Genomic DNA, 14,223 nt, shown 5'->3' on the forward strand with positions numbered 1-14,223 from the left:
GCCAGAGTGTTGATGGCTCCTGCAACAATAACAGATCTGCTTAAACTGCCTCTTCCTGCGAGTGCAACGCACCAGTCTGGACATATATGGGCAAACCGCACAGAGCTACTGGAAGGAGGGGCAGGAGGAGGAAGCAGGGATATCCCAGGTTGTTTGTCCACTTATTGGCACAAATAAACCCGCAATGAAAACATAATAGACAGTTATGAAACACTTCCTCTGCAGTAACAGTGGACCTTTAACACGGTGCTGAGTAGAGTGGGAGGAAGAAGAAGATGGAGAAGAAGAAGAAACTGGGTGGAGATAATGGGAGGACAGTTGACCCGAATCTCATGAACCACAAAACAATAAAGCACTTGACTTTCATTTACAATTGCTGCTGAATAAACAACTTTTAATGCAGCCACAAACTTGACATATTTTACGTTTTTTTTTTTTAACAAAATCACCCTGCTCCCTTCACCTTTTATTTGTTACTGTTTCTGATTGGCTATGGCTGCGAAATTCACTTTAAAGTTCGTCAAAGAATATAAAATAAGGATGAGAGATTTTTTTGTGCCTTTTTGAAATGTAAAAGGATATTTTGTATTTACAGTGTTGCTGAGTTTTGAATTTCTATTTTCACAACTGACAGACCAGCTGCCTCTTTCTTCACACACACAAATAAACGTGTTTTTATATATTTTAATGAGGACACATCATAGACATAATGTATTCCCTAGCCAACTTACCCTAACCTTAACAATCACAACTAAGTGCCTAACACTAACATTAAAACCAGGTCTTAACCCTGGAAACTTTAAAGCTGTAGGGACCAGAAAAAATGTCCCCACAATGTCAAAATGACCTTGCAAAGATACATTTGTACGGTTTTGGACCTCACAAAGAATAAATAAATAAAGTACACCCTCCCTCTCGCTCGCTCTCTCTCCCAAACCTAACCACAACTAAAATCTCAGCCCTAAACCTTAAACTTAGAAATTAGGTTCTGTTACATTAGGACCAAGTTTTGTTCTGGTCCAATACAGCGTTTATGTCAGAACAGGTCCTAAAGAGGCTCCAAATACAAGTACACACAAACACACACACACACGGAGTAGCAGCTACGTCACACACAGGGAATGCAGTGAGGAGCTGCTGCTGCTGAAGCTGAAGGCCTCGGGATCCGTGACAAAGTAGGTTCATGGCGTTCAGGCTAAAGGAAAGTTATTTCGGGACAACTTTCACTGGCCTCTAGACACATTTAAACGGAGAGTGTGCAGACTGTGTTTGTCTGGGTCACAACAGGCGGTCGGTTGTCGTCGGTCATTTCAGCGTTTCCTCCCGTTCTTCGGTGCCGTGTGAAGTTAGCCCCGGAGGCGACGAGGCACGAGCTCTGCTCGAGTTCACAACAGGCGAACAAACAAGTCAACAAGCCCGTTATTAACGTTAATGACTGCGAATTAAACTCCATCGTGGTTTTCTTAGTCGCGTAAACGGCGTGCTTTTCATACTCGTTACGTGACGCATAAAGAGCAGATTTGCTGGATTGTCTTTACTCTCGCTGTTCATTCGTTGGAGACGTCAGTATAGCTACGCTCAACTAACGTTAAAAACTAGACATCATTCAATAATGTGTCTAAAGAAGTATCGTCTGTGTCGCATTTCATTTGTTTTTATTTTGTTCTTGATTTGCAGATGAGACCGAGGTGAATAAACCGCTGCAAAGCTACTGTAAAAGGTAAGAGATGCTAACGGTTTGCTAATATTTATTAACGATGATGTTTGTTTTTTTTACATGATATTGTAATTCCAATTGTAATTGTCTGTATGTCACGATTTCTTCTGGTCATTTCATATATTTTAGCCACTTCATATGTATCCACCAAGCTAAAAACAATACAGCTAGCTATTCCAAGTCGCTTTCAAAATAAAAGTACAAAAACGGCTAGCATGGGAATGTGACTATTCATATGGGTGATTGATTAGACAACATATTTTGCGTTTGCTAGTGGGTTTAATCCACTCACTGTAGCTGTACTGCACGTAATAATACATAATTATTGATAAAGCTGAAAGAGTATGGACTCATGCACAAACTGTTCAATGCTACTACACCATGTAGGTCTCTTAAGTGTAATTATCAGAGCATCATTATACTCAACTTGCTTGCTAGATTTCTTGTACTTTTTTCCGCAAAGTTTGCAGCATATGGAAGTGTACAATACACTATGAAATATCTTCACAGCATTGGAGGTCTTACTAAACCAGTCTGCATGGATATTTGCTTGAGCATACAGCTTGCAGCATGTCATCATCAAAAGATTGCATGAATAATAAAATTCAAAAGAAGTTTCACTTTGTTACAGGCATCGAGATCATTACCCAACTAAAAAGAACTATAGTGAGCTAATAAAATGACAAATGCTGCTTTTTAGTCACACTAAAAAAAACTCACATATGGTCTCTTTCCTGGCCCCAGTAATCCTTAGATTTGTGTGTTTGTGCTCATCTGGAGTCAGCCATCCACCCATCATCTTCTACTGCTTTGTCCTCCACATAAGGTTTGCAGGGGCTGCTGTGCCAAACACACTCACATCTATGGTCAATTTAGAGTGTCCAATTGATCCCCATATTACATGTTTTTGGCCTGTGTGAGGAAACCAGAGAACCTGGAGAAAACCCACGCACACACAGGGAGAACATGCAAAGGTCCTTGTTTCAACTGGGTTGCGAATCGGGGTCTTCCTGCTGCAAAGGCGAGAGTCATCTGGACTAAGATTGGTTTAAATCTGGTTGATTATAGTGGAGGTGTGTGTTGTCATGAAGTGCTTGAAGTAAAGAGCCTTTATTTTGAAATTAATAAACACCGGAAGTTATCTTTTTAAAACCCGTTTGATGGAATTTTGTCAATTACAGACAGTCAAATAACTACACTCTGTGTTTGCTGTTAAGCAAATATTAATAGTTAGTTCACTGTGGAAAAATAAGTATGTGGCGCAAAGCAGGTCACCATAGAAGAAGGATAAGAACATGACGAGTGCCAAGCAAGATCAAAAAGTGCATAATGGAAGAGTTTCATTACTGATGCTTTCTGCACATAGTTGAGGAACGTTGTGGTTTCCTCTTCAGTCCACACTAACCACCTCTCCTTCCACTGCTTCTGCTATTTTTCCAGTGCAGTGAAATGCGGAATGTTAGCCTTCATTTGCTGAATCAGAAAAAGAAGAGTATTGACTCATGCAGACACAAACACTTCAATGCCACTACACCACGTAGGCCTGTTAAGTAGAATTATCAGAACAACATTATACTCTACCTGCATGCTAGATTTCTTGTATTTTTTCGCCCAGTTTGCAGCAAATGGCGGTGTACAATACAGTTTAAACAGAAATATCTTCACAGCATTAGAACACTTACTAAACCAGTGTGCAAGGATATTTGCTTGACCATACAGCTTGTAACACTGTCTGTAAATAGCATCATCATCTGTGATTACATGAGTAATAAAATTTCAAAGATGTCTTACTTTACCCAAATAAAAAGAACTATAGTGAGCTAACAAAATGACAAATGATGCTGGTTTTTAGTGACACTAAAAACCTCAAACTTGGTCTGCACGATAAAACAAGTGTGATTAAATTTGCTGAGATTAATTTCCTGGACCACTCATCCTTAGATTTGAGTGTTTCTGCTCATGTGGACTAGGGTTTGGTTTAAATCAGGTCGATTATAATGGAGGTGGTAGTTTTTCTCCACAAGGCCATTGTGTAATGTCAATGTGTCCATGCTGGCAGGGCATCGTTCAGTGGTAACTCCCAACAACCCAATGAATAGAAATGACAATAATAATAATCAACAACAAAGCAAAAAGCTTAAATCCTGTGTTAGAGCATTGTTGTGTGGCTGCCTGCATTATCCTCTCATCCATCATTGTAATCCTCTTAAAAACACAGCCCCGCAACCCACATACAATAATTCAGAGGGGGTTATTTGTTTCTAGACTGACACTACAGATTCACTGTGGCTTGGGATTTGTTTCTGCACAAATGCATCTCTTAAAGTCAGCCTGAGACCAGTGTATGTGTGTTCTAACATATATAATGTAAAAGGATCCATCTATAAGCATTAGATTTATTCTCTCGGTGCTGAAAATTGACCACCTGCGTGAAATTAGATGTTTCCAGAAGCAACACTGGTCACCTGAGGTCCCTCAAACACAACTCAGTACTTATATCTCCAGTGTCAGCTGTGTGCTCCACGGTTGTTATTTATCCCACTGAGAATACGTAATATATTGTTATGAGCCAGGTGTTCACGTGTACACAAACACATATCATTGCACAACATTTCCTGCCCTGTTTTTGTCTCCGCTCTATTTGGAAATCATTGATACTGGTGTGTAAACACCCGGACACAATAACCATTGTGGAGGATAACAGGCAAAGGATAGCCACACTTTAGCACCTGTTTGTGTATTTGTGTCAGTCCGTGGTGTGTGTTAGTGTTAGTCTGTGCTGGACTAATTGTGTCTCCAAGTACACAAATGCACTTATTTTTTTAGGGGACAGTGTGTAGGTCTGTTGGAAATCCCCTTGTCGTTCATAGTGGCTGCTCTCTTCCTGCTCCACAACTAGAAACCTATTGTCCAATCTGTGTCCCTGTTGCCATAGGAAACAAATTCTGAAGCATCCTGTAGTTTCCATTGGTTACCTATGACATAAATACACACAACAGCTACAGCACTATTTGTACAAATGATTGGAAAAGTTGAGATTTGTGAGACAATATGCCCTTTAAATGCATGCAATGTTTCACGTAATAAATGTTACTATCAGAACAACAGGACAGAAGTGTTTTCCTTCCTCTTTCCGACCTCAGGAGTCTGTCATGTCCGGTCCCACCTGGCTTCCACCGAGGACTCTGGACAGCCCAGAGCGAGCAGTGCCCCAGATGTCCCACTCTACCGGGTCAGCAATCTACCGAGCCCCTAACAAGAAAGGCGTGTCAGACTTTCGCCCGAAATATGGTGCTTATGACCAGAATGGAGGAGGGGGAGGGGAAGTGGCCAACAGGTACATGGCTACTGGACCCACAGGTGAGACAGTGCCACAAGACGCATACTGGAATCATGAACCAATGTACAAGAAAAATGAAGTACAACACTGCTAATAAAGTTAAAATGCTCAACGTTCTTTGACGTTTGACACAGACTTCCCCAAATCACAATATCTATAGAGAATAACCTGCTCATCTTTTGGTCTGGATCTGTGTTATAAAAGCTGCACAAACGAACATGTACTTCATGCGCATGTACTTCCTCATCATGTGGTTACATTTACCCTCATTGATGGAAGAGATCATCAGAACCGCACTGTAAAACCTCTTTCCTCTTGGCAGTAACTAGTACCCACTGATGATTCTCTTAGCTACACTAAAGTAGGAACCAATTTGAACACAGTCATCCATTAAGCAGACGTTATTATTATTATCCATCCATCTTCTACTGCTTCTTCCTCAACATGAGGTTCACAGGAGGTTCTGTACCAATCTCAGCTGACATAGGCCGAAAGGCAAGGTACACCTTGGACAGATCGTATTATTATAATTCCATGGGAAAATTGAAATAAATGTGTTCTGTAAATGTAGACGTTGCACCCCTTTTATGTCCAAAACCTCATTTATATGATCCTATTAAAAGTTGAAGAGACATTAGTATATTATCAGTAGTAAATGTCTCCTTATTATACTACATTAAGCAAATTCAAAATCAAGTGATTGAGAACAATATCTTGTGTGTTAAAAGTGCTTCCCAAGTTAAGATACAGATTATGCATTCCTTTTTTAGTCTTAAGTTACCTTTTTCTGTTCTCATCATGTTGCTGAGCTGCTGTGGACAGATTTTGACTCGGAGAGCAAATTTGATACTAAAACACTGTAACTTTCAAAGATACTCAGCTGGTTCAATTCAGACAGCCACTATCAGTTTGTACACATGAGCACCTTTATTCATTTACACCACCATCACAACATTTTGCACAGCTGTCATTTTGACATGTTTTTGCCAGAAAATCACAGGCTTCACTGATCGCATTAATGATAGCTCTAGCTTTAGCTTTAGTTCACTCACATTATGACATTTGGAAAAAAAAGGTGTTGTGTTAGTCGGACCAAAACCAAACTCTTAAAATGCATGTTAAGGTGTTGTTAATGTATTTCTCAAAGTCAGACTAACCCAGATAATACGATTAGGAGTCAAGCTGCTTCTGTATGTATACCTTCAGTTCTGACTAGAGCTGAAACGATTAATCAATGAATCGATTATTAATCGATTGCTAAATTAATCGACAACTGTTTTGATAATCGAAAAATCAGTTTGAAGCTTTTTTCATGATTAAAACAAGATTTCTGATTACATTACATGTCATTTAGCAGACGCTTTTATCCAAAGCGACTTACAATGGAATCAAGTACAATTAGCCAGGGGTGGAATCGAACTTGCGACCATGATGTCTTTGGTACACAAGGTAGGGTCTTAACCACTGAGCCACTCCACCCCCGTTGTTTAAGCTTCTTAAATGTGAATATTTTCTCAATTTCTTTGCTCTGGATAACAAAGAAATCATCAAAAGTGAATCATTTTGGTTTGTGGACACAAAAAGACATAATTTCCAGGTTTGACGAACACCGATCCACATTTTTTAAGGTAACACCAAACGAGTAATCGACAGATTAATTGATTATGAAAATAATCGTTAGTTGCAGCTCTATTTCTGACCAGAGTTCCACAACCCAGAGATAATAGAAGAAGCCTGTTCACAGAAGAATAAGGCAGCAGTGGCAAAAACATGGTGAAATTCATATGTTGGACAGATGAGGAGACTGGTTTTATGCTCTATTAGCTTGAAGAAGTGAATGGCACTTGACATTGTAACAACTAGCTGCATGTTAAACCAGAAACTGTCTAATACTAAGAAATAGGAAAGGGATGTGTTGCCTCCTAGCGGAGCAGAGTTCAACACACTCCATTCAATAAATTAATTCTTCACTAGTGCTTGTATCCTGGGACCAGTAGAGTAGATGATTGCCATAGTCACTGTGCATGGCAACGCACTGTGTGTGAGAGTGAGCGAGCATGCACTCTGAACTAAACGGCCGTCTTTGATTTGATTACATACACCTATGCTTTTCCCACCTATCAAAATATCTACCATGCACTGGACGCATGTATAACACAAAGCTCTTCATGGCCTTTATAGACCGCAGGAACAATTTCAGTGACCCTAACCCAAGACGTGACATGAGTTTGGGATGAATTTAAAAGTCTCATTCTCATCATGTCTTTCCTCTGTTGTTTCCTGTTTAGGAATCAGGAATCATGGAGTCACTGTCTAAGATGGTACTGTAACTCATATTTGTAATGTTTGCTCTTAAATCAACAGGTGGACCCACTCATCATCCATCAAGTGATCACTATTACTCGCCTCCCCATGGTCCTAAGGAAGATCGGCACTGGAGCCCTCACATGGACAGCTACGAGCGAATGGTTGGCACATTCTTCAATTTGGAGGTATAGAGTAGAAGTGCATTTTCTATGTCCTAATATTTCTCCAATGCTTCTTCTGATGTTAGCACCGAGGGCCCGAAAAGCCAGTGAGCTATCACTCTAAAATTGATGCAGACATCGACTCCCTCACCAGTATGCTCGCTGATCTCGACAGCCACCCGCAGGACTCCAGCACACAAGTAGGACAGAACTCTGGAAATCACACAATTACTGTGGGGGGGAAAGAGTCATCACTGTAATGATAAAATTCTCTGATTACTCCTTCTCCCTGCAGCTGTACGACAACGTGCCTTACAACAAGTACCTCTCAGGTGATCATTACAATCCTGCACACCAGAGTGCAGCTCCTCCTCAGGGTCGGCCCTCCATGGGTTACCCTCCTCACTCCCAGAGCCAATACCACCCTGTGCCGCCGTACCCCAGCGAGCACCAGACATCTCAGTACTCCAACTCCCACCAGCAGGATTACTACTCCTCAACCCCCAAACCCTATCCTCAGCCCGTTCCAGCCTCCTACACCACTGCCTCAACTCCTACTGGTCCCAGGTTCAGCGTCCAGGTCAAGACGGCACAGCCCGTCACCTACTCGCAGACGGGGAGGCAGGCTGAACAGGCCTACACGCCGCCTCCTCCTCGCCAACACGTGTCACGCCCCCAACCCCAGACTCAGGCAAGTCCTCAGGGCTGGTACCCCCAACACCCTGCTTCACAAGGTCAGGATCTGCACCCCGAGGCGGGCTACAAAAGCAGCAGCTCAGGGTCTGCGGGAAGAGTCAGCCATGTTCCGGTGAATAAGAGAGGAATGGAAAATAATCAGCCTGTGGCAGGAGCCGTACAGAGTTCTGCTTATCAGTCCAGCAAGGTAGGGGCACACGTCTGCATCTCCAAGTGAGATTTAAAATGACTAGGGCAGCAACTAACAATTATTTTTACAACTGATAATCTTACTTTCTCAATTAAGTGATTATTTGTTGGTCCACAAACCAAATGTATTGTTTAAATAATGTCTTTGTTATATAGATATATAAAGAAAAAAATTATTAATTCATAAATTAAGTGGATATTCTTTGTACTTATGGAATTTATTGCACATATTGAGTAAAAGTGTAAACAAAATAGTATCATAAGGAGTAAGCCTTGTTTTAAATGCATTACTTTTGAAAGCACATACATTTTGGTACTAATCAGGGCTTGTTGATTTTTGGAAAATTGTTGTAGTTTATTGTAGTATTGTAATATTGTAGTTTGCGTTTTCAGTTCAATATTCAATGTGTAAGATAATTAAAATGGGATGGAGCATCCACCACCAAAACAGTAAAAACATTTTTATGAACTGCTTAACCCTAATACCAATGCCACACTATATAATGTTGGTGTTTCTTTCTGTTTTGTGTTATTGGTATTCAAAGTGTTATTGTCCAGAAACAAGCTGTCATACCAGATAATAATTACAGTAGTCAGAAATTCATAATATGTTTTATAATGATTTTAATAATTCTGTTAAAAGCTGCTTTTATGATTTGTCATCAGGTGCATGATTGTTAATGTTGTTTTTCTAGATACGTACTTATAAACAAAAAATTTATTAAATACTAGAGAGACTGGTGTCTGACAGGATGTCAGATAGGATTCAAACAGCAAAAAAACAAAACAATCCCACACTTTCTGAATTGCAATGATAAATGTATTTAGAACGTTTTAGGGTTAGACCTTCATCAGTTCATCTGGCATCATCTCTTTTCCAGCAGGGGATTGCAACAAGCAGACCGGAGGAGGAGTTGGAGCGACTCACCAAGAAGTTGGTGTATGACATGAATCACCCCCCTGCGGAGGACTATTTTGGTACAGCCCCACCTTTTTACATTGAGTACTTTTTAAAATTTAGAGAGGAAAAAAAACATGCAACATTTTGACTTGTATTTACTGTGTCAACTGTCCCAAGGCCGCTGTGCCCGCTGTGGTGACAATGTGGTTGGAGATGGCAGCGGCTGTATCGCTATGGAGCAGGTGTTTCACGTTGAGTGTTTCACATGCATCACCTGCCACGCCCGTCTCCGGGGGCAACCATTCTATGCTCTGGACAAGAGGAGTTACTGCGAGAGCTGTTACATTGTACGTGAAGAAACTTTCAGTTTTCTTTCTCTGTCAGTTTTGCTTTGATTCACACAGTGTTTTTTCACACATTTGTGTTTAGAGCACATTAGAGCGCTGTTCAAAGTGCTCCAAGCCAATCCTGGACAGAATCCTGAGGGCCATGGGAAAGGCTTACCATCCTCGCTGTTTCACATGTGTGGTTTGTAACTGCTGTTTGGACGGCGTGCCCTTCACCGTGGACGCCACTTCTCAGATACACTGCATAGATGATTTTCATAGGTACAAACAAACCATGCTTAACATCTTAACATATTATTTTTTTCTAGAAATAAACCAAACACAAAAATATCACTGAACAGTTTGGCTTTTGTTGTCCCTGACAGAAAGTACGCGCCACGCTGCTCGGTGTGTGGCGAGCCCATCATGCCTGAACTGGGCCAGGAAGAGACTGTCAGGATAGTGGCGTTAGACCGCAGTTTCCATGTCAACTGTTACGTCTGTGAGGTGAGTTTAAGTCAAATGCAAGAACACGAACTACCTCTAAACATTAGGACCTGTTGATTTAATTTAAGGAAATTGAAAGTTGTGAGAAATACATGAGTTATAGTTGCAGTTTTACACTCACCTTCCACTTGCAGCTGAAGTTTGTAACTTTCAAATATAAAACTTTTAAATTTAAACCACTGCCAAAGAGGTTTGGCTGAAAACACCAAGAAGCACCAAAGAAAGGTTTTAGAAGTTTTGGCAAAAAGTAAACATGGACAGTGGGTAGGACATTCGATTTTAGCCTCTCACAGCAATAGTAAAATTAGTCTCTGTTTAACACAGTGTTTTCTGTTCATTACGGAGTTTAAAAGTACTGTTATCTAGTTTTTTTTAACATTCTTTCTGGAGTAAAACTTAATCTGGGATGGTCTTGGTCATACCTTGTGAATATTAATCACCAGAAAGATGGTTTCTGAAATATTCAGACCACATTCAAATCACAATTACAACACACAGTCTGTCACAGTCAACAACACACTCTGTTACTCATTTTAAGCACATGAAGGACATTTAATAATTTCTGCAAAGTTGTGAAGCTGCTTGGAAAATGTGGGATTAAATCACCATATATTACCATATTCTCTACAGCGAAGAAGCTTTACTGTTCCAAATGCACTCTTTGCTGGATTTATTAGCTACCGAAACACAAATATTTACAGTAGGAGTCAATGTGAGAGTGTTCAGATGAAGTGACTGGAGTGTCTGTGTTCATCAGGAATGTGGCCTCCTGCTGTCGTCTGAAGGCGAGGGTCGGGGCTGTTACCCGCTGGACGGCCACATCTTGTGTAAGAGCTGCAGTGCTCGGCGCATCCAGGACCTGTCGGCCAAAATCTCCACCGACTGCTAACAAACTCTCCTTCATCCACTCACACTTCTCACACAGACGGAACACACCCCTGGCTTTGTTCCATTAAGTACATTACTTTTTCTTTTTTTTTTTTGCTGTGGTTGCTCTGAGTCAACAAACACTTCTTTAGCTCCCTCTGCTGGTCTCCTGTTGTAATTTTATTTACAGTGAAACATTTTCTGTTTTACTGTTACTGTCGGAGTTAGAGAGACTCGCTGATTCCCTTTTCTATCAGATGTCACATCACATTTTACTGTTTTTATTTGGATGGTACACAATCTCCCTGCTTCTCCCATTCAGTTCAGTGTTAGTGTAACTGAGGCCTGACCTGCAGGCAGCTTGGGCTCCACCTAATATCATTTATTCAAACCGGTACTACTCACCTGATAGTTTGCACATGATGATCACTCAGATTATCACTGATGGATAGTTTAAGTACGGACGGATATCAAGGCTATAAGTTGAGTTAAACTCTTAACTTTTTTTTAAAACACTTCAAAGTGCAAACCTGCCTCAAAACAAATATTTAAAATCCACAAAACAACTGTGACTGTACATAACAGAAATGTAGACAAAAGGAATGTGTTACATCCCAAAACAAAACAGGGTTTTCTTTATTCTCTATGACTTTAACTGAAAGCTAGCACAACATGCTTGAACATTTCTCAACAATCAAACCATGTTTAGATGATAAACTTGTTTGTAACATGTTTTTTTGAATGTCGAAGTTACACAGTCTCACTTTGGTTTTGTTTACTAGATGTTGATTCATTTATACTTGACTGTTACATTGAAGATGATGGTGAATGAAGTCAAACACTCTCTTCTGTCGTCAGGAAAACGGGGTGTGAAGTTACTGTGGGGAAGATATGAAACTGAAATCGTAGTCAGTATAAAACAACTTTGCATAGATTATTTTGCTTCAAAAGTAGGTTTTGATATTTTTATTTTACATATGACAAAATGAAGGTGGTCTTCAAAGTAATAATGCCTCCAAAGAAGGATACTATTAACTTTTGGTTACAAGTTTTGACATTTGAAGTTCATTTTTGTTCATCACTGCACTCGTGTGAGCCAAGTTTTCACATTGTGAGACTTCAGAGCTCCAGTATTTGTGATGATAATTGTCGAATTGCTTTTCTCCGTCCCCGTTTTGTACATGCGTAACTTAAAGGCCTAACGATTTGAATCTCAAGAATGTCATTCACTTTCATAACGATCGATCCTTTTTCTGTGAATTGTTGTGACAGAACATGATCTTGCTACAACGGTATGTCATCTCTTCATAATTTATCTCCACATGTAAATACTGCATTTTGAAAATCCTGCATCGTGCCATCTCACTTGTGTAAAATCCTGGTTGTGTGCTCTGTCTTAAAAATGCTGTGAACTGGAGCTTGTAAATCAAAAACCTTCGGTACTGCACCAGACTTCAGTTTGCTGATGAATTCACACTGAGAAGAAGGAGGAGAAGGCCATGCTGTGCTGATTTAACAGGACTTCCTAGTTGAAAAGTTACATCCTTGTGTGAACCCAATGGTGAGTTTTCTCCTAATGCAATTTGTAGCAACATATTGATTATTAATATTAAAATGTCAGAAAGTTAACCACTGCTGTCTTTGTCTCTTTTCATAAACGGCATCATGTGCTTAATTGTTTAAATATAAGAGATAAATTCCAAACTTAATCCCCGAAAAGATATTAACAGAGTTGTGCTTGTTTGTGTCAAAACTCTAAAAGTCCAATATAAAATCTTTGAAATTCTTTTTCAGGAAAGAAAATGAAGAAGCCTTTCTCTATTAAATCCGACATTATTTATTAACATAGTGTACATCCCTGCCAATCTTCAAAAACACATCCCTATTAGTTTTAGAGCAGTAGACACAACAGCTGTCACCACGCTTGGATTCAATCAGCCTCGTCTAAAAGATGACTCTCGCTTTGCCAGCTCTTGTCTTGTATTAACAGGAGGTGAACGTCTTCCAGAAGAAGTTGCGGCAGCCTGCTTTGCGCTCCCTTTGAGAGAGGGGAAGGTGTCGCCGCATCACTTTCTCCCTGACTCCCATCTCATCCTCCTCCAGCTCAGGAAACATCTGTTCTGCTCTTCCTGACATCAACTCAGGCAAAAATTTCAGCAGCAAGTGGGTGAGATCCTAAAGGAGGATGTGAAAAAGTGAAAGAATGATAAATAAAAAGTTCTCATCCTTAAAGAGAATCATTCCCTTCACCTAAGCTTATATCAGTGATTTACCTTTACATCTGCGTAGTTTGCCATTTCTGTCTTCATGTCCCTGTGTGGAGCACTGCTGACCTGCACCAGCAGCACAGAGGAAAACAAAGCTGCCACAAGTACCTGCGCCTGAGAATGAAGCATCTCCAACTCCAGACAAAAGCAGAACCTTGCTCTGTAATATTCCCTGATCCTGCCCAGTCAGAGGGAAGGTGGTGCAAGAGCTGAATGTTGTCAATGATGGAGTGGCAAAGTGTGGAGCTGATAAATAGGTCTCTTCATCCTTCAAATCCTCTTTCTCAAGTCTAAGAAGGATGTGATTGGTGGAGGAGAAGAAGTGCTGTGGAGGGGATGTAGAGGTTTTTGGAGGACGGTGATTAATTTAGCTGTGATTGGACACGAAAAGGTCATCACTGGAATAAACAGCCTACGTATCCAACCCAACCTCCTGTCTTCAGTGCAACTTTGAGGGTGAAGTGATAGTAAAAGTGAACCTTTATCCCCTACTTCTGTCAGCCGTGATTATCTTAGTTGTCGTCTTGCACAGCACGACTTCCTGCGTTCTCTGTTGTGTTATTTGTGACACAATGTGACTCAAATGTTAATGAGGCACCCTGGACAGTGTTAACCAGCCCAGCCCTCCACCGTGCTGTCACTATGAGCCAGTGAAAACAATAAATGAGAAAAATTGACATCAAAATATCAAACTGCACACAAAAAACTTCAACAAAGTGTAATTAATTCAAATTTCATGTTTTAACTTTCTAAAACCCAATTTAAAAAAAAGGTAGGTGCCTGAGATTTTTGACAACGGGGTAAAAATGTATACACTATTGACAGGATCTGATCTGCTTTACCTGTTTTTCACTTCCTCCACAACTCTCGATGTTTTATTAAATAATGGAAACATGGTGTTTCTCCCGCTCAGGAGGCTGTTCCTCTTCACTAATATCACTTTCA

The 14,223-nt window shown here is 40.4% G+C and overlaps 2 protein-coding genes across 4 annotated transcripts; one reads left to right on the top strand and one right to left on the bottom strand.

Moving 5' to 3' along the window:
* The first annotated feature begins 1,093 nt into the window (after nucleotides 1-1,093).
* trip6 (thyroid hormone receptor interactor 6) lies at nucleotides 1,094-11,171 on the top strand. Of its 3 annotated transcripts, none has more exons than XM_044022220.1 (11): nucleotides 1,094-1,175; nucleotides 1,678-1,720; nucleotides 4,861-5,077; nucleotides 7,422-7,525; nucleotides 7,612-7,725; nucleotides 7,821-8,408; nucleotides 9,292-9,388; nucleotides 9,489-9,658; nucleotides 9,741-9,919; nucleotides 10,024-10,144; nucleotides 10,902-11,171. In XM_044022220.1, the coding sequence occupies exons 3-11, from the start codon at nucleotides 4,870-4,872 to the stop codon at nucleotides 11,031-11,033; spliced, it is 1,713 nt and encodes a 570-aa protein (XP_043878155.1). In that variant the 5' UTR covers nucleotides 1,094-1,175; nucleotides 1,678-1,720; nucleotides 4,861-4,869; the 3' UTR covers nucleotides 11,034-11,171. The 3 variants fall into 3 exon arrangements, with proteins under 3 accessions (XP_043878155.1, XP_043878157.1, XP_043878156.1); XM_044022222.1 differs by having other exon boundaries at nucleotides 9,295-9,388; XM_044022221.1 differs by lacking the exon at nucleotides 1,094-1,175 and adding an exon at nucleotides 1,192-1,562.
* A 1,657-nt stretch (nucleotides 11,172-12,828) lies between these two features.
* On the bottom strand, nucleotides 12,829-13,529 carry sst5 (somatostatin 5). Its single transcript, XM_044022223.1, has 2 exons — nucleotides 13,285-13,529; nucleotides 12,829-13,186 (listed from the first exon to the last, which is right to left on the bottom strand). Exons 1-2 carry the CDS (start codon nucleotides 13,405-13,407, stop codon nucleotides 12,995-12,997), a joined length of 315 nt encoding a protein of 104 aa, XP_043878158.1. The 5' UTR covers nucleotides 13,408-13,529; the 3' UTR covers nucleotides 12,829-12,994.
* Nucleotides 13,530-14,223: the final 694 nt, after the last annotated feature.

This window comes from Solea senegalensis, linkage group LG3, assembly GCF_019176455.1.
Source record: "Solea senegalensis isolate Sse05_10M linkage group LG3, IFAPA_SoseM_1, whole genome shotgun sequence".
Taxonomy (NCBI): domain Eukaryota; kingdom Metazoa; phylum Chordata; class Actinopteri; order Pleuronectiformes; family Soleidae; genus Solea; species Solea senegalensis.